At 41.9% G+C, this 18,882-nt stretch overlaps 1 protein-coding gene across 2 annotated transcripts in view; it reads left to right on the forward strand.

Annotated features, from left to right (window-relative positions):
- The window catches only part of plxnd1 (plexin D1), a 73,518-nt gene that overhangs the window by 32,130 nt on the left and 22,506 nt on the right, over positions 1–18,882 (forward strand). The window contains exons 9-18 of one of the 2 annotated variants that reach the window (XM_086276688.1): positions 240–338; positions 1,877–1,966; positions 2,270–2,378; positions 3,495–3,652; positions 7,115–7,260; positions 14,080–14,185; positions 15,568–15,707; positions 16,110–16,289; positions 16,637–16,721; positions 16,911–17,180. In XM_086276688.1, coding sequence (XP_086132814.1) covers positions 240–338; positions 1,877–1,966; positions 2,270–2,378; positions 3,495–3,652; positions 7,115–7,260; positions 14,080–14,185; positions 15,568–15,707; positions 16,110–16,289; positions 16,637–16,721; positions 16,911–17,180 — 1,383 coding nt within the window. Of the gene's footprint in view, positions 1–239; positions 339–1,876; positions 1,967–2,269; positions 2,379–3,494; positions 3,653–7,114; positions 7,261–14,079; positions 14,186–15,567; positions 15,708–16,109; positions 16,290–16,636; positions 16,722–16,907; positions 17,181–18,882 lie in introns of both variants that reach the window. The other variant, XM_086276687.1, reaches the window with a different exon arrangement.

The raw sequence follows: 18,882 nt of genomic DNA on the forward strand, positions 1-18,882 counted from the left end.
TGATGAGGTGGGTTTTTCCCATTCTGCTGAGCTCATCGCACTGTCCGGTGGGTCTGCTTTTCTAATCCCTCATCATCTCTCTATTTGAAGCTGTTGTTGTTTCCTTTAGAGGAAGGCTTCACCCTCTCATTTCCTTCTCATACAGATAAACAGGACAGGTATTTTGAGGCACGGATGTGTGCATTGGAGCTATTGTTTTCTTTAACTCCTATATGTCACTTCCTCCCTCTTCACCACAGAATGCCGCTTCCTGCCCCAGCCTGGTTTCCTCTGAGGTTCCTCCATCGCCATCAGGAATGGTCCAAGACTTCACGTTATCCCTCAGCAACATCCAGGAGGTATGACACACAGCCTCCAGCTATAGAGCTGGACTTGGACTTTGTCCAAATTGCGTGTTGTGAAAATGATTGGAATAAAACACAAGCATATGGTGTGTTTGCTTCAAGCTGAGTTAAACACAGATGGATATTTGTGTGTTGTGATTTGGGTCAACGAGTGAGTAAAACTGGAGTGATCTGCTTGTTGTAAGACGGAGATTAAAAAATGAAGAATGAGCGGTTGTCTTTATGCTTAGTTGCTCGCTGCTCAGCTGTCTGGGCCCACCGTGCCTCTGGTGACTCGCTGAGTTGTGTCTTTGTCAGCACAGCGTACAATGTGCAGTCGGTCTGAGGCAGCACGCACACACAGAAGGCAGCGGCTTTATTTTGCATGGGCTCATTATAAATTCAGCTAGTCCTTCCAGATCAGTTGTTCAAACTCTTATTCTCATTCCTAATCCACATGGAGCCAGCCAGATGCCGATCCTGCATCGCTGATAAGGACACAACTGGTATCTGCTAAAAATTCCAGTGCTGACTGGTTGCCAGGCGTGGTCAGTCACACGCCTAACCCAGGCTGGCCTCTCAAGCCGTCTCCTGGTGTGTTGCTATGGTGACAGACATTGAGTCACATACACCCCCCCCCACACACACACACACGCATACGCACGCACACACACTCTTCCTTAGGGCAGCGTGAATGTGATTGGCCATTCACACTGTTTATTATGAAAGTTTATCCAAACTGACATTGTTTGACTAATGCCTTCAGATTGTCGACAAGTCAGCAGAGCAGGAAATGTTCTGCCAGTCAAATTCATTCTCCCCAAAGCATCACCATCGCTCGGATCCTTCTGGGTTTTGTTTAGAATTTCAGTTTGGTTCCCACACTTCTCCGTAAGGACAAACCTAAAGGATGTTTAAACACGGTCTCACACAGCCTCTCTGAAGCATTAATGAACAAGCAAGAGGTTACAAGTTTGTTTGCTGTTATATTAGTTCAGATTGAACATAATTCCAGGAAGCCTTTCAGTAGCATTTCATTGCAAGTGCCCCACCACCCCACACACAAAAAAAGAGCTTCTCCGGTGTCAAAAAGTACAGCGAAATAGCAGAGGCCTGGAGAGACTGAGTAAAGTAGACCAATTTAGGGTGGCTGGATTCACAGACAAATTACTTCTCCCACTTTAGGCACTTATCCTTTACTGCTCTTACCTATCTGAGCTTCTTTACGATCTTAACGTCACACATCTTGGCTCAGTAAAACTCGGGGCTTTCATTTTGTGAAGAATGAATTCATATTCATTACTCTGACTCCCAGATGACTTGCTGAGATGTGGGAGTCCAGATGTTTATGAATATGAAATTTGAATAGATCACATTTTTCCTGGCAGGGACAATTATTGTGGGTTATTTCAGTTTCCTGGTTCTCTTTCCGAGTTGTCAATTGTTACCAGACAGTGATTGAGACAGTGAGAACAGCATGTTATTAGGTTTTTTTTCTGCTGTTTTTGAAATGCTTTACTTTTTTTTTTAAAGTAAGTGTTTTTGCGTAACAGAATGAGAAGCTGGAGTGTGACTTTGGAACAGAGCAGCGATATGAGGCCACATGGCTGAACAGCACGACTGTCAAGTGTAGTGGAGTGACGGTAAGTACAGACGATGACCTACCAGAAATGAGCGAGTTTGCCAAGTCTGAATAAACATGCTTAAAGCTCCGGCGCATCTACTGTGCATTTACTGGTTCAGTGGGTTCATTATTGTTAGCTTTAACGCTTATTTGTAACTTGTTTTTGATGTAATTATTTTAAACCCTTGTTTAAGACTTGGCTAGAAACCTATGATTATCTAGAGCATCACTAAGTGGAAGCAAAATTACATACAATAAAGACACGAGAACATTGAGGACATACCTGTTTTTGCTGATGCCGTCTTCCGCCCTGTCTATTTAGCTTTCCACTAATCAGAGGAGTCAGATTTACCACCTTAACCTGAGGAGGCGAGGAGCCTTTATCAGACATCGAGAGGATGTATTCATTGACAGCCCCCAGCCTATGAAAGGTAAGATATAAAAACCCATAATTATGTAGACATGCAGAAAAAAAATAAAAAGAAAGGAGTAGATGAAAACACAGCTCTCTGCTCCATTACATTTGTTTGCTCACCTCTCATGTATTTGCAGTGTAATTACATCCCCGCCACAACAAGAAAAAAGATGTGACATAGCCTCCACTGTTGCTCCCAGAATGCATTTCACCCATACCCAGATGTGTTCTCATGAGATTGATGGGTTTTATTAAATACGTAGAAAAATAAAGATTCCCGTACAGGGACAAACAGTGTGCGACTACCTTTCACTTGCAGTAATAGCAGTTTGTGTATTACAACACATAATTTGCCAACAACCAGTAATTTACCATGATGTTATATCCTGCTACCGTCTAATTACACATAATGATTGGAGAACACAGTGAGCTGCAATTTTAAGGTGTTATCAATGCCTCTCTCAAGCAATGTCCGCATGTATTGTAGCAAATATAGTTTGAGCTCCATGACAACAGTGAGATGATGAAAACTGACGTGTGTTGTTGAACTTGGCAGTGTTGTCTATAGTGCAGCTACAAGCCAGTTTTTGCCTATCCCAGTCCCAGATGTGCTGTTTGCAATCCATGTGTCTACCATGTGAACAACAGCCCTGGGCCACTGCCAGACACTCCGTGCTGTTAACAGGCAAGACGGTCGCTTTCTGAACATGCAGTGTCATCAAATTTTAAAATGACACACACTTTATCACACACATACAGGCGTGCACGCACTGCAATATGCACACAGTCAGCTGCACAGATGCACATGCGGTGATACAAATGGGAGTTCTCACTGGGAGGCACACTGGAACATGAACGTAATCATCTGTTTTCCCTGGCTTTGTTCTCCTCCACTCCTCTAGCTCTTTCTCCTTTTTTACTGGTTTATTTTTATAGCTGTGAATATATCATCCTCTAACTCCCTATGCTATTTATTTAGGGCACGCAGCCCATAGCTTCATAAAAGCTCTAAAAGAAAATACCTTGAAGAGTGTACATTAAGTTGACCAGTCAAGGCAAACAGAGTTCAGTAATGTTTTCTCACAGTAGTAATTGCCTCTATGTCTCTCCCTTATCTGCCATATTCATCTAGTGGAAGTGTACAACTGTGGTGTGGGTAGCTCGGACTGTTCCCAGTGCTGGGGTCGGGAGGATCAGGGACACCTCTGTGGCTGGTGTGACAGCATCTGCAAGCCAAGGGATGAATGTCAGCCAATCAGGGATCAGTGTCCTAATCCTGAGATCCATGAGGTAAGTTCAGGGGTTAAACGTGCAGGACTTTGGGCCACAAATGCTTGCATTCATCCTCCTGCATCCCTCACACCTATGGTATTTAGGCCATGTAATGGTAAATCATGAGGTCACTCACATGGTCTGGCAACCCAGATTGTCTGTCAGTCCAGGATCAGCTGCTAAGGTTTTGTTTGAACCTTATTAAAGCAGCTCATTCAGTGATAAAACTAACAGTCACATAGCCACAGACCCCAGGAGACCCAAATGAGTCGACCTGCAATGACTCAGGAGGCCATGGGAACACCTTCTGCACCATGTAACAGCTGTACATAAGCAAACCATGTGGACTGGGGCATGAAAGCTATGTGTGTAGGACCCTTTATGTATGAAACCACAAAGGCTAAAAGGAAAACAAATCAGAACCATGAGGGACTTGAGATTTTGCAACCACAACAAGAGAAAAACCGCACTGCTAAAAGGAATTAAGGAGTATTTATCTTACACGGGATCTGACTGCAGTCACGTCATCATGATTACTGCCAGGGTTTGCGGAGCTCATTTGCATGATCGTATTCATTTGTTTTTCCAACTGTAATGGGAGCCTATTTAGAGTCATCTTCCGAGCCTTTTCTGCCGCTACCAAGCATTATATCAGCACAGCTTTGGTAGGCGGTCATGGGAAGCATGGCTCACATGAGACTCAGTCGGCCTGAACTTCCTGTAGATAAAACCTGGTCGGCAAGCAGAACAAAGCAGGCGCGCAGACACACACTCTCTCACATACACACACGTAAGCCCACAATCTGTCACACAAATAGGCCATATTGAAGCATTCACGATTATCCTTCATTCTTTGTAGCTGTCAGCATACTGTGACTAACAGGATGCTCTGTGAGAGTCTAACTTATGTGGACTTCTTACATGACTGAAGTTAGCTGGGCTGAGATTCAGTATGTGTGGGTAGACTCTTGTTGCAATACTCCATGTCTCTCTCTCTCTCTCATACACACACACACACACACACACTCCTACTGGCTCTCTCAGGAGAGCAGGCTGCAGAGAGGATACTGGGGTTGTGGTTCGGTGGGGTGAGTGATGCAATGCTTTGGCAGCCGTGTTTTCCCAGAGAATCCACAGGGGTTAGAGCCCAAGTCCTCCAGCTTATAGAAAAAAAAAAGCTCCGCTCTCCCCAAACATTCAAACACACTCAGACTGCAGCAGCTCTTTGTTATATAGTCCTTGCGACAGTGCTGCTAAGATAATGAAACATGTTTTTCATCGCTCTGGCTTTGTCACGTACAATCTCTGTCACAAGGTACTCACACCAAAATATCAATAATACAGAGGAGGATTTCATTATTCCCTAAACTTTGCCACTTAGCACCTAATTGAGAAAAATGCTCTGTTCAATTCATTGACGTAAGACAATGGAGACATTTATTATTAACTCCAGGGGCTCTTTATTTTCATGTCATACCTAGACTAGTTCAAGGAATTAAAAAAAAAAATCCATTGATTAGAGGTACTTTGGCAACCAAAACAGGAACTGCAAAACATAGTTCACTCACAACATGAAAAGAGAAGGAAGAGAAGGACTTGGGTGAGACCTAAATGGTTTGGGAGAGAGGATGGAGAGCTAGTTGGACAAAAGACAGGGTGGAGAAGGGTACAGTATAGTGAGAAGCTTTTTCCTGTTTTTGTCCTCACGTCCTCCTTGATTAGTCTGATGCAGAGGAAGTCGAGTGAGGAGAGGAAGATGAAAGCTCTGACCTCAAAACAATCCCCCCCCAAAAATGAAAAGGAAAACATGTGGATTTCATTAGGTAGCTGGTTTGTTTGGTGCAGGTTTATATACATGCATGTACATTTGGAGCATGTTTCATTTGAATACGAGAATGTGGAGTAATTTTGTTTAAAAGCTCCAGCTTTCCTTCTGGAGCTTTTTGCTGAGGCACATTCACACCCTGTGATCTCCCAGGAGGCCTGGCAGAGTTTGCGCTGTAAATCAGGACTCACAGACTTGTAAGAGGTGTAAATGAACAGCATGCAAGCTGATGTTGCTGTCAGGTCTCAATGGCACCGCAGGGACGCACTACGCGCTATACGACGCATAGTGATAATAAATAACTGCATATTGCCTGCTGCTTTTCTGTGTTTGTCTGACATACTACAGTGTGTGTGTGCACAACTGCGCGGACAAGCATTTATATGCTGTTTGTGGATTACATGTGCGTGAAAGAATGTGATGTTTTTGTTAGAGGAAGTATATATACTTGGTGTAAGTAGACACGGGGTGGCCACACTTAATGTCTGAAACCTTAATATAACCGCAAAAACATTTGCACCATTTCCTGCAGTGTAAATCTCACAGAAATACGGTAAGTAATGGGCTGGATTCCAACAGTTTGTTTTCACACCATAATAAAAGTACCACATTCACTCTTTTCTCAACCGCCTCCCATTTTAGCTAGGAAATATATGGTTTATTTATCTGTGCTGTCAGTCTTGTGGGTTTCGAATTATTTGAATGCAGGGCCGAGCCTTGTCCTCTCACCTAGACCAAACAGAAGTGCTGTTTTCATTTTTCAGCTCAGTTTCAGATAGAGCCGGAGCCAGGCTAATAACACAGAGGGGTCACCGTGACCTCGGCTCAGCCAGAGGGACATCCAGAAAAGCATGCGCACTGCTGGGATAGCTATGCTACAGTGGCAAGATGATGCTAGATTGCTTCTGTCTGGGCGTTGGAGATGTTATCTGAGAAAGTTGAGTTTTCATGGCGACTGGAGAAGTGACAGTCCTCTTCTTTTCTTTCTGTGGCTCCAGAATGGAAAGTTAAGAGACCAAAAGTGAGGGCTGAAATGATGCGTGAGAGTATGCCTCTGAACAACAGCAGAAATGGGACTAAGGAATTTGACAGAGCAGACACAGGAAAACAGATGAAAGGGAATAGTGCTGTGCATTAATTCCCCTGTTGAGGCTTTGCTCTCTCACCACCACCATCAGCATTCACTTTCCTCTCGACAATCAGTCCCCTAAATTGCCTCCCCACTCATCCACCTTTCTGCTGTGCTCTACACCTCGGCTCTCTCTGTCTCTTGTGGGATGTGAAGGGGGCTCTTAGTCTGCTCTTTATTTGCATGTGCTGTAGAGGATTAGAGGCTGAAGAGTCTCAGACTACCGCAGTTAAGAGTCTGCTTTGTGTGTGTGTATACCTAAAGTGTGTGTCTATTCAATTAGATCTCAGTCTTCAGCAGAAGAACACTTACATGGGCCCTTATCTCTGTGTGTGTGCCACACTCCATGTCAGCATCAGAGACGGCACCTCTATTCTCCTAATTCTTTGTCATATTCATTATCGCCCATCGTTAGTGGAGTGTTTTTAGGGCGGTAATCTACTTATGAGCTCTAATTTATTGTCCAATTTCACTGCCTTTTTTTTCTCCCCTCTCATATTTTCTTTTTTCACTTTGTCTCTGACAGATTTCCCCTCTAAGTGGTCCAGTGGAAGGAGGCACCCTGCTGACAGTTCAGGGCAGGAACCTGGGCAGGAGGGCTAAAGCAGTGAGAGTCTCTATAGGAGATGTGAACTGTACTCTGCTGCCTCAGTTCTACACTGTCTCCACAGAGTAAGTTTTACAACATATAACTGAATTATGATTCATACGTTTGCAGTGTATGTCAGCCTCTCCCTGTAAATTTGCTCAATCATATCAGTTTGTCTCGTTTATATCTTTTATATATTTAACTACTTTTCACATTATCTGCTATGTTGAAATAACAAAACTGAACTTCTTGCCCTGTACACCAACTATATATATATATATATATATATATATATATATATATATATATATATATATATAGATATAGATATAGATATAGATATATATATATATATATATATATATATATATATATATATATATATATATATATATATATATATATATATATATAGATATATATATATAGATATATATATATATAGATCTATCTATCTATCTATCTATCTATCTATCTATCTATCTATCTATCTATCTATATTTATTTTTTTAACCCTGATGAAATATGCACCATTGTTAGTGTCAGGACTTGTGAGATGATAGCTGACAATTACCTGTCGTCATGGTAACCTAATAGGATTTCAGGCAGGTGAGCGTTCAGGTGGATGGCAGGCTGAAATAGACACACACGGAGATCAAGTGATGGAAAGATTTCTCACTGTTACTGAAAGACTCCTGACATGGACATCTCAGACATGAACACTGTGTGTGCTAAAACACCCTCAAATCAGATCATTCAGTCACACCTGCCTACTTTTATTGGATGGTGGAAGCTACCTCTATTACACTGGAATGTCTTCAGCTGGGAAAAGTATGAAAAAGTAGTAAACGGGTGCCATGCTTTAAAAGATTTTGGGAAATATTTTTTTCTATATTGAAAACCCTCTAATCCAGGTGGGAAAGAATATTCATGTAAGCATATTTATCTAAACAGAAGCCATTTTCAGACATCGACTGCAACATCAAACATTTTTAAACATCACCTGTTATAGGTACACATGAGAATGCAAATGTCTTATTAGAAACAAAGTCTCTAGCACGTCTCTATCTCTGTGTTGGCCCTGCGATGGACTGGGCTGGTGCTTTTTGTATGTAAAGTTTACATTTTCTTTCTGTGCTTGCATGGGTTCTCTTCAGGTATTCTGATTTTGTCCAAGACTCCAGAGACAAGCATGTTTTTGCTCCCCCACAGCCTAAACTCTCTTAAGCAAGTTTCCTGATATTTTTTTCAATAGTTTCAGGAATAGTTCCCAATAGTTCCTTAAAGACATCCAAAGCTGTTCTTTGGATTACTTTTGTAAGTAACACTACTGGCTGAAATACAGGCTAAACCACGACAGAGCCCCTCTCCTGACTTCCTCCATACATATTTTTGACAATTTGAACCAAATTTCAGATTTGGAACCGGTCTTATGGGCTTCATGAGATTTGTTGCACTGATTTTCAGTCTAGTATACCTCCGGAGAGGCTTCAGCAAACAGTAGCTTAATGAACTGAAAGTCCAGATGCATCTCTTGGGTCCTGTTTTTTTTTTCTATTTCTTGAGAACATGACTTTCAGATGCTGCTCATCTGCTGTAAATCATTTTGCAGGCCTGATACTTCTTCTGTTGTTCTCTACTTGTTCAGTTTCTTCAGATTTTTTAAGGAAACGCTGTACATCACTCTCAGATACTTCCAGATAATTTCTGTCTAACGTCGCTTTAGAAATCAGCTTGTTCTTGAAAATGTATTATTTTTTTGCCTGTCAAATTGTGTTACCTTCAATATTATTGTAAGCTCAAATTTTAAAAAATTGACAAAAAAATCATTTTTACAACCAAGTTCTTGTAACAGAGTGTCTGAAGACACAATTTAAAATAGGCTCTTTGCTTTTTTATGCTTGAATGTCTCATAGGTCAGTGTTAAAATGAATAAACAGCAGCTAATGGGTAAAGAGAAGACTTCACAAAGCCTGCTAAAAACATTACATTATAGTTTGGTTCCTTGGAAGCAAAATGTTAAGAAATAAGGGCAGACTTAAGAATTTTGCACAATAGGACAAAAGTTTTTTAAAAAAGAAAGAAATGTAGGTAATCTCACGGTGACGAGTTAGAAACAGTTTGCCCAGCAGATCTCCAGGTGTTTATAAAGGCTCGAAGCCATTTTAGCGACAACTAGAAATATAAATTACACCTGAGCCTCAAATTCTCAGAAAAAAGAATGCACTGAAAAGGGTTTTATCTTTTCTTCTGCAAAATGTTTTAAATTTCTAGATACCGACAGATTAGCCAGAGCATATGAAAGTGATGGATTCATTGTATACATGCCAAATGTATAAATGAAAGCAACGTAAAAGTTTTTGATCCCAGGCCAGATAACCCTAGTTCTAACGTCTAGGAGGTCAGGTGGAAAATGGTCTATTATTTGGCGTGCTACAAAGAAAAGAAACAGAAATAGACCATCAAGGGCAGCAGAGGAAATCCATACTTTTTATTTTGTGCTTGACCAACTTTTATTTAAAGACAATCCAAGAGGGGGCAGTTTATAAACTTCCTCTTGTTAATTAATCACCATCACAGAGATCTGTGACAGTGATTAGATCTGCTTTATATAGGCCCACCAATCATGAAATTAAAATACCCACTGTCCACGTGTGGCTCAGTTTTCATGCATTCATGAGGCTAATTTTCACAAATATTATTATGCAGCACACTTCTCATTTTAAATGGCTCCATCACCACCCCTCCAAAGCTCAGGAACCGTCACATTGTCACCATGGAGACAGAAGGAGCCCGACTCCGACTCTAGCAGAACTCAGTGAAAAGTCAGTAACTCGACAATTACATCCGAACTTTCATTCCGTATCTGTAATGTTCCCTGAATGGAACTGTTTATCTGGTCTTGCTCCACTGAAGCCAATCATTGTATTAAGACCAGTTCTAGGGTGACCTGCGGGTCTTACCTGTCACTCCAACTGCCTGACACATTCCCCCCAAACCACACATGTAGAAAACAACGAATCACGTTTCACTCCGGGGTGAGCTCATCCCATGTTGTCATTCCTTATTGGCTCCAAAGGCTGGTTGTTGTGACAGCACGTCGTCATTGCTGGAAGTGGCACTGACAAATCATAACACATCAGTGCGTCTGACAGTGTCAGCACATTTGACTTGCACAGACACGCGCAGGCATGCGAAACCAGACATTTTTCTACTTCTTCCTTGTGGGGCACTCCGGTGATTGATTAGTGATCCTGTCTCATCACCTTCACAACTTAATTTTGAGGTACAATGTAAAGCTATTCACACCACACCCCTGAATGAGGAAGGTCTGCTTCAAATTCCCCTCATTCATAAGACCTTGCCAGCCGTCAGTATTGCTCTCTTCATATACACAGCCTACTCATCAGCATACACACACCTGTGCATGTGACCTCATTTACCACGACTGTTGAGACAGGTGTCTGCCCGTGTGCTGAAAGGTGAAAGTTCACATCTGTGTGCCAAAAGGAAAATGTGCAGCACTGGAGAGGCTATGCTCTTCTCACCCAGTGTCAACATGTTAATTAATGGCACAGTCAGTCTAAGCACACCTCATTTATTGAAGTGCTTCACTTGATGTTTGGCTCAGGTCCTCCATGCTGCCCTTCCTTTTCATCATTTTCATACGAACCTTGAGTGGCCGTCGCTGTGTCCATTTAGCTCGGCCCCAGAAAACACTTGTATTCAGACACATACGGACTGGATTGTTGATGATTTTGCAGCCACTCGAGGGAAATGATTAGAGACATCTCAGTGCTAGAACAAATGTTGCCCTCCCGACTGTAATATCTCCACAGTGGGGCAATGCTGGAATATAGAGCAGAGGTCAGCCCAGGCCCTGTGCGCTCCTGCAGGGAGTCTGCCTGTCCTTTGAGTAGAATCACACCACATCAACATCACGTCCAGCATACACCCTCATGCACACACCACATTATCTGCATATCTTACAAAAGTCTACTTCTATGCTTTTTTATCTGATTGCACATCGATGGAACATTGGACACGTTGGTACATATCTAAAAATTAAACATGGAAGTGTTGCAACATGCATTGTGTATGCGGGAGGCTGCATAGTTTTCTTCTGCACTGTTTCATTTGGCACTGTGGGATATATAGCAAGTACTGTCACTGCTGCCACACTAGCTCTGAGAAGTTAATTGTCTCGTAACTGGCAAGAGTCTAATTTAGCAGAAGATTAAAAATAATTCATCTGAGTTAATTGGTGGAAATTTAATTATGCCATAAGAAGTTATTGTTATATACTTCGAGTGGAGCTGCATTGATTAGTCAATCAACAGGAAATTATTCCAAATTATTCAACATCTGTTTTGATAATTCTGTTAATTGTTTAAATACATTTTTGTAAACAAAAATGGCAGCAGTTTCCTGGCTCCAGGTTCTCCAATGTGAAGATTTTGTTGGTGTTTTTTTTACAGTGTTTTATCAGTGTGAAGTCAAATATTACAGAGTGTGTTCAATGAGAGGATCCAAAGCAATGGACAGTGTACAAGACAGGTGAAGAAGAGAGTTCAGGCAGGGTGGAGTGGGTGGTGACGAGTGTCAGGGGTGATTTGTAAAAGAAGGATAGCAGCCAGAGTAAATGGGAAGGTTTCCAAGAAGGCAGTGAGACCCGCTATGATGTGTGGTTATAAGATGGTAGTAATCAGAATCAATCAGAATCAGAATCAGAATACTTTATTGATCCCTGGGGGAAATTATTTTTTGTTACAGTGCTCCATTTTAAACCAACATTAAGACAAGACAGACAATACGCTAACTAAGAATAGTACAATATATACATATATATACATACATACATACATAAGTCACTTATAAATAAATATTTGGAAAAGAAACATGTGTAGTTGTAGCAGCAAACAGTGTGTTAAGTGGATGCGTTGTACAGGGAGATGGCCACAGGCAGGAATGATTTCCTGTGTCGTTCAGTGGTGCTTTTCGGTAATCTCAGTCTCTCACTGAACGAGCTCCTGTGACTGACCAACATGTCATGGAGTGGGTGGGAGGTGTTATCCAACATTGTCTTTATCTTGGACAGCATCCGCCTCTCCGACACCACCTTGAGGGAGTCCAGCTCCATCCCCACAACATTGAACAAAAGAACAGGAGGAGCTGAAGGTGGCAGAACTGAATCGGTTAAGAAAGGTTAAGATTTTCATTGGGAGTGACCAGGATATACAGGATTAGAAATGAGAGCGGGATGGCTCAAACTGAGTGGTTCAGAGACAAAGGTAGAGAGGCCACCATGCTGTCTAACCCTTGAAAAAGCAACTTAACCTGATGTTATAGACATTATAAGGGGTAATTTCATCTCAGGATTAAATATAGTTTTAGAATATGTGAGAGGCACTAAAAAATAATGGGAATGATGAGGGACAGCTTAGATTGAGCAGGTTTGAAGGCAATGTTAAAATGTTTTTGACATGTTCGGATTATGAAAGATTCTAAACTCTTTCCTGAAACTATGAGACACACCTAGTTTCAGTTTAAATGGTACAGGCTGACTTCATCATAGCATCTATCTGCTGAGAAAACCCCTTGTGTTGTAGTTCACAGGAAAAAATGACTTTGTGTCTTTGCTGTGCAGAATTATCCTCAACATTATGGTTCAATAGCAAACATCATATAATATGATGTACAGTTTTGATAACAGTTTAGTTCCCAGCCTGAAGCTACCCTGCAAGTTGAGACTGATTCAGGCTCCAATTTCTCTTATTTCCCTCAGGCTTGATCCTGTGAATAGTCATGTTTCATTTTGTTTGTCCTTGTTTTTCTTTCCTCTCTAATTTAGAGCATGTGAAGCGATGCATTTTTTCCCAAACAGGTGCACTTCTGCCCTCATGCCACATAACTGAGAGGAGTGTAATTTGAGTGTAATGGCATTCTTTACCTGATGCTTCTGTAATTAATGAGCATGAATGTAGACCCTGCTATCAACAGATGGTTGGTACTGCAGGTTATTTTAGTTTCCTTTTAACACCTATTCTGGCTTATGAAAAAAGGGGAAAATTTGTTTTAATTAGGGTTGTTATATGCTAGAATACATGTCACTTTGTTTAAGGCTTGATATTTAGAAAGCCCCGACAGCTTGACCTCAGCCAAGCCTAGACCGACCCAGCCCAGCCGCATCTACTGTGTGTCCTGCCAGGTCCTCCCACACTAAGCACAGCTCCTGCACTTATGTAAATTCCATGGGTCTCCTCTGTCAATCATATATCGCTAGCTGAGAATTTATAACCACTGTAGCAGCAGGCACCTGACTAAATAAACCGACAGGGTGTCAAGCTGGAAGGAGATCATTTGAGGCGATAAAGGTTGTGTTCCCCCTTTGGTACATTTATCCCAGTGAGGTCCCAGAACAGTAGGTCTCTGTGCCTCAGTACACCACCATGTCATTAATATGAGACGTCTCTGTAGAGTGTGCACTGATGGCACAGGGTATAATCACAGCCAGGAGGTAAGAGTACAAGCCACGGCAGCTTCTTAATCTCCTCTGTGGTTAGACACATCTGGTCTAAGGAGCTTTGAACTTTACTTCCCCTAATATCTGATATCCCAGGGCTTTATTGGATTCCCTTATGTAAATGCAATGGGCATTGATGAATTAGTTCATAACACTATTCCCCAAGATTAATTATGTGTCTTTGTTTAGCAGGTCGAGATCTCCTTTTTCATTCTTATATTGGTTTCCCTCACTTGCAATTTGAGTTGAGCGACTCCTTTTTTTTTTTCAAATGAGTTTATTGATTTAAAATTGTGAGCATCATTTTTTTTTTTTTTGCTTGTTATTCATATTGTTCTCTTTTATTAACTGATCCTCTGTTGTGGTGTTCTGTCCCCAGGCTGGTGTGTGTCACTGGGAGGGCTGCAGATAACAGGAGCGATATTGTCCAAGTGGATGTGGAGCAGAGTGGGATGGGGAAGTCAAAGGAGACCTTCTCATATTTAGTGAGTATTCTCCAGATATCCACCCTCCTGCTGGTTTTTGCTTTCTGTTCTATCTGCCTCTTCCTCCACACTCTTCATCTATGCTCCTTTTTTTTTTTGCTCCTTCCCCACTGGGAAAGCCTCCCCATGTGTGTCAGTTAAGTGTTAACAGATGCGTTTTATGATTCAGAGGAATGCTAGTGTGTGGGAATCTTCAAACATCCATGTGAGCTGTAAGCTAAGCACCATTGTCATTCAGCATTGAATGCCAGAAAAAACAAATATGGTGATTGTTGGAATGTCCCCTTGCTCTGAATTCATCACCGGACGAGGCGAGCTGGCCAGCATTGTGTTAATTGACCTCAACCCACACAGTCTCTCAGTCTCTAAGAGTATTCACCCAGTGGAAATACCCATGTAAGCCATTTGTTTCTCTTTGTTTATAGACAAAGAATTTTTTTTACAATCCAGTGCTGGAACGAGCTGTCATGTCTGGAGCTTCTACAAACAGATCTCCTTGTGAGTCATCCCACAGAGAAATCATCCCAATCTTGAAACCCTTCTTGATACATAAGGATTTTTTTAAAATCTAGAACGACAAACATAGTAAGGACTGTTGTTGGACCTCCTCCTGAGCTTCCTTATCCATCTCAGAACTGGTCAGTGTCGGGAGGTGTTTTACTGCAGGAGAAGATGTGAGAGAAAGGGGAAGCAGTTCTGGAGACAGGATATGTGCCTCTACCGCATCTCCTTCCTCAAACCTCTTGACGGAAACATCTGCCTCCTTACGCCCCCTCCTAAACAAAAATACACAATAGGTCTGCTCCATCCCTGTGCACTGAGGAAGTGAATCCTGTCAGTGAGGATAAGAGGTTTCCCTGGAGGCGAGGTTCACGGCGGGGATAAAAAGTTTGAAAAGAGCAGGAATGCTGATGCTGGTAGCTGCAGAGCCGGACAGGGATATTCATCTTCGCCCAAGGAGGCTTTTTATTTGTGTGTAGGTGCTTTTGTGCATGTATGATTACGTGTGCATGAAGTTTCTCATGCGTATGCATGAACATTATTGCTTCTTACCCGCAGTACAGTACAGCTGTCCTGCTACTTGGGCCTTAAATGCCTGTTGGCTTCAGCAGCACTTTAACATACTGCAGCGTGGGCTGTCTTCACAGTTTTCCTCACTAATTTATTGTTATAGTCAGCAGCTGTCTCAGCCCATCTGTAAAGACGTAATATTTAAACCTCAAAGGATAAGGAAAGGTTTTATTTGTTGTCAAGAAAGGCATCATAGAGCACAAACGCAGTTTTTACTAAGCCTGTCTTTTCCAGTGACAGAAGCTGTCAGATTTCTACTGATAAATGTGATTTCTTGTTAGTAGTGTCCCATATCTTTCCTCTGCATGCAGATCCCAAAGCTACTGTCCATGGAGCCGGAGCGGGGCTTGCGTGCTGGAGGAACCAAAGTGACCATCAATGGGGAACACCTTAACATTGGATCTGAGGTTAAAGTCAAGGTCAACACAACACAGGAATGCATTATCACTAAGTGAGTGCGACTTTCGTCAAGCAGTTTCTGCAACTTTTGTTAAGCTGGCCAAATTTCAAGTGGTTCTAAACTCTCTGTGACTTTGAATGCTTACCAATAAACCACAAAGGATTTAAATAGCTTTCTTTGCTTTGCCCATATTAATAGCGCCCTTTTCTGTAGCTGATAACAAATGCAGCTACACAGTAATTATTTATTCAGGCTGCACAGTGAAGCCGGCATAAAATTCAGCACCTTTACCTGTATCCCTAATGCTTTCCAAAACAGATTTTTGACTTCTGTGCAACTCTGCCAATATGACTTCAATTGTAATTGGAAGTATTTTGGGGATTAAACAGTTGTAGACATTGCAAGTTCTGAGGTTACACCGTTTACCTGTTTTTCTTTTCTTTCTTTTATTAGGAAAACAGCTCGAACAATTGAATGCATCATGCCTCCTGCCTCACAGGCACACACTGACCCAGTAACAGTGTGTGTAGAGTTTGAGAACAAAACTTGTGAGGGTCCAGAGCTTAGCACCACATACACCTATGAGAGGAACCCCACTATCACCTCCATCCACCCCAAAATGAGCTTCCGCAGGTACGTATACCACCACACACATCTCAAGGATTAAAAATCTCCACATGCAATACTTTGGAGTTCTCCTCGCATTCCCAGTCACAGGCATAAGTCATTACTGTAATATTGTCCTCAGTGTCTTCTTCCTATTGTTCTCTAAATTGCACAGCTTCAGTGTGACAGGGCAGTGGCATGTTTTTGAGGACATGTGAGGCTTTTCAGTGTATTCAAACTGGTGTGCTTTATTATCTTGTCCTGTCTCTGTCTCGTGTTGGAGAAGGGTCCCAAAGTATTTGCATGTCAGTATGAATTTGACACATTTTTTTGTCGCAGCTGAGATGTGACTCTCTGTTGTGTGTGTGTCACAGTGGTGGCAGGAACATCACAGTGACAGGCCAGGGTTTTGATCTGGTACAGAGTGTCACCATGCAGGTGGTGGGAATTGGACATTCAGTGAGTATCCTAATTATTTCCTCATTTATTTTGCTTGACGCTTTCAGTCAGATAGTCAGATGTGTGGGATCTTGGGATTCACTAGAAAATAATTATTTTCTCCTGTGATGTAGTCATAAACATGCAGACACAAATAAATTATTGGTTCAAAGTAAGTAACTGTTGTCCTCTCTGGTCCTTCTACAGCAGTGTGAAGTGCTCACCCCCTCCACAATTGCCTGCCGCTCTCCTCCATCCAACCAATCCCAGCCGACCTCAGTGCAGTTCTTGCTGAATGGAGTCCTTTACACGAATGACAGGCCGCCTTTCTCGTCTGATACCGATGACGAAGAAGAAGAGGAGGAACCTCACATAGGTCACTTTCCCTTGGAATATGTGGAGGATCCTCAGTTCTTCACCGCCAACAAGGAGAAGCTAATCAAACACCATTCAGGGGAGCAGCTGACACTCATCATCAATGTGAGCGACACTGTTCAATCACTTTCATGCTTCACTTTGTGCTGGTCTACAAAAAGATCCTCAGAAATCCCCAGAAGTCTGCCAGTCCCTACAGACATTTCCACACAAATAATTTGCATTTTAACTTTATTTCATCAAAAAGCTGGTCAGACTTAAAGGTACCATCAGAAGACATCAGGCCTTTTATGTTGTTATGTGGCGAGCTTTGAAAAAAATGAAATACTTACTCTACTCCTTGAACTAGTGATGCTATTTTCTGGCTTGTTTTGTGGTTTCAAAAGCATCACTGCTGTAAACCTGAATGCCCCCACTGTTATGAGCCGACAGAGCTGACTGTTTCTTTATTCATATTCACATAAACCAGAGGCATATAAAACACTTCAAAGGCTCTGTCCCCTGTAATGTGTTGACTTCTAATGTTGCAGGTCTAAGGGGGAAGGGGGGCTTTGTTTAGTTGGAGGTCCCATGTTCCACGTTCTGGCTTATCTAAGCACCTGTCTGCATGAATTCATCACCCTAGAGGGTTTCTGGCTGTGACACCGTAAAAAAATGCACATACTAACAGCGCAGACAGGAAAGTTTGAACACGACGCAGCTTCCTCTTTATGTGTCGGTGTGTGCCGGGTTCAGCCCATCTACATGGTCGACTCATTTGTTGTTTCCTGTTTGATTTAGGAAGATGGATTCCACTCGTGGTGGAGCTGAATGGGAGAGAGAGGCTGAAGAGAAATGTGTTTGTTTAATAGGGAGCTTGTTAGCCAGCCAGCCTATATTAAGAACCTGAGCTGGAATGTGGGTGGGTTTTGTTATCCTTTATTCTGTTTTCGGCCTGTTGAATCCATTGTTTTGGCCTTTTCTATTAGTTTCCGTGTGAAAATCTTGTGCATATTGGGGTTATAAAAATCGATTTCTTAGAATATGCTCAAACATATTGGTGTGATAGCTTGATGCTTTTTGTGTCTGTGTATGATGTGTGTGTGTTGTGTTTGTTCAAGGAAGCATTTGTTGACAGAGACCCAGGGGGCTGCAATCTGCAGTGGGGACAGAACAGTGTCCTAAGGGTGTAATCAAAACAAGGAAGCACGCTGGGGATAAACACACGCATACTTCCTCACTTGTCATTCTTATATTGAAGGGAAATTGCCATTTCATACAAAAAGGCTCATATGGTTGTACGTCTCTCTGTTTGTAGGTTAGTCTATTATTAGTAATAATAACACTGTACATAGCAAATTAATTACAGAGAAGGCTGTGACACAGTAAAAAGTAAAACCACAAGAAACACAAGGAGTCATGCAATCATACACAAACCTTGGAGTTAGTGCCCAAAGATGAATATTAAAATTCTTCTTTGTTGTTTCACAGTAAAGCTCACTGTGGCAAGATTACAGTTCGTTCCTGACTGTTCCTGACTGGATTTCTACTTTCAAATAAAGTACTTGAAGTAATGCAGCTAGACTTTTTACAGCCGATTTAATCATCTGTGTCTGATCTTTGTGTACTGAAGTTTCTACATTCCTGACTAGAAAAACTATTATTGAACTCTGGTGGAATGACGTTTCTTGCATTACTCATTAACCCTTAATTAACTGATTAGTAAAATATTTCAGATTAAGAATTTATTTTGCATGAGTCTTCTGGGCCAACATAGACAGCACGGACCCATTATGATTTTGGTAGGGGAGGAACCAAAACATGGGCA

This window comes from Aulonocara sp. 'chitande type north' Nkhata Bay, linkage group LG20 (assembly GCF_057382095.1).
Source record: "Aulonocara sp. 'chitande type north' Nkhata Bay isolate Kocher_YH1m ecotype deep benthic linkage group LG20, A_spYH_male_GT1.1, whole genome shotgun sequence".
Taxonomy (NCBI): Eukaryota; Metazoa; Chordata; class Actinopteri; order Cichliformes; family Cichlidae; genus Aulonocara; species Aulonocara sp. 'chitande type north' Nkhata Bay.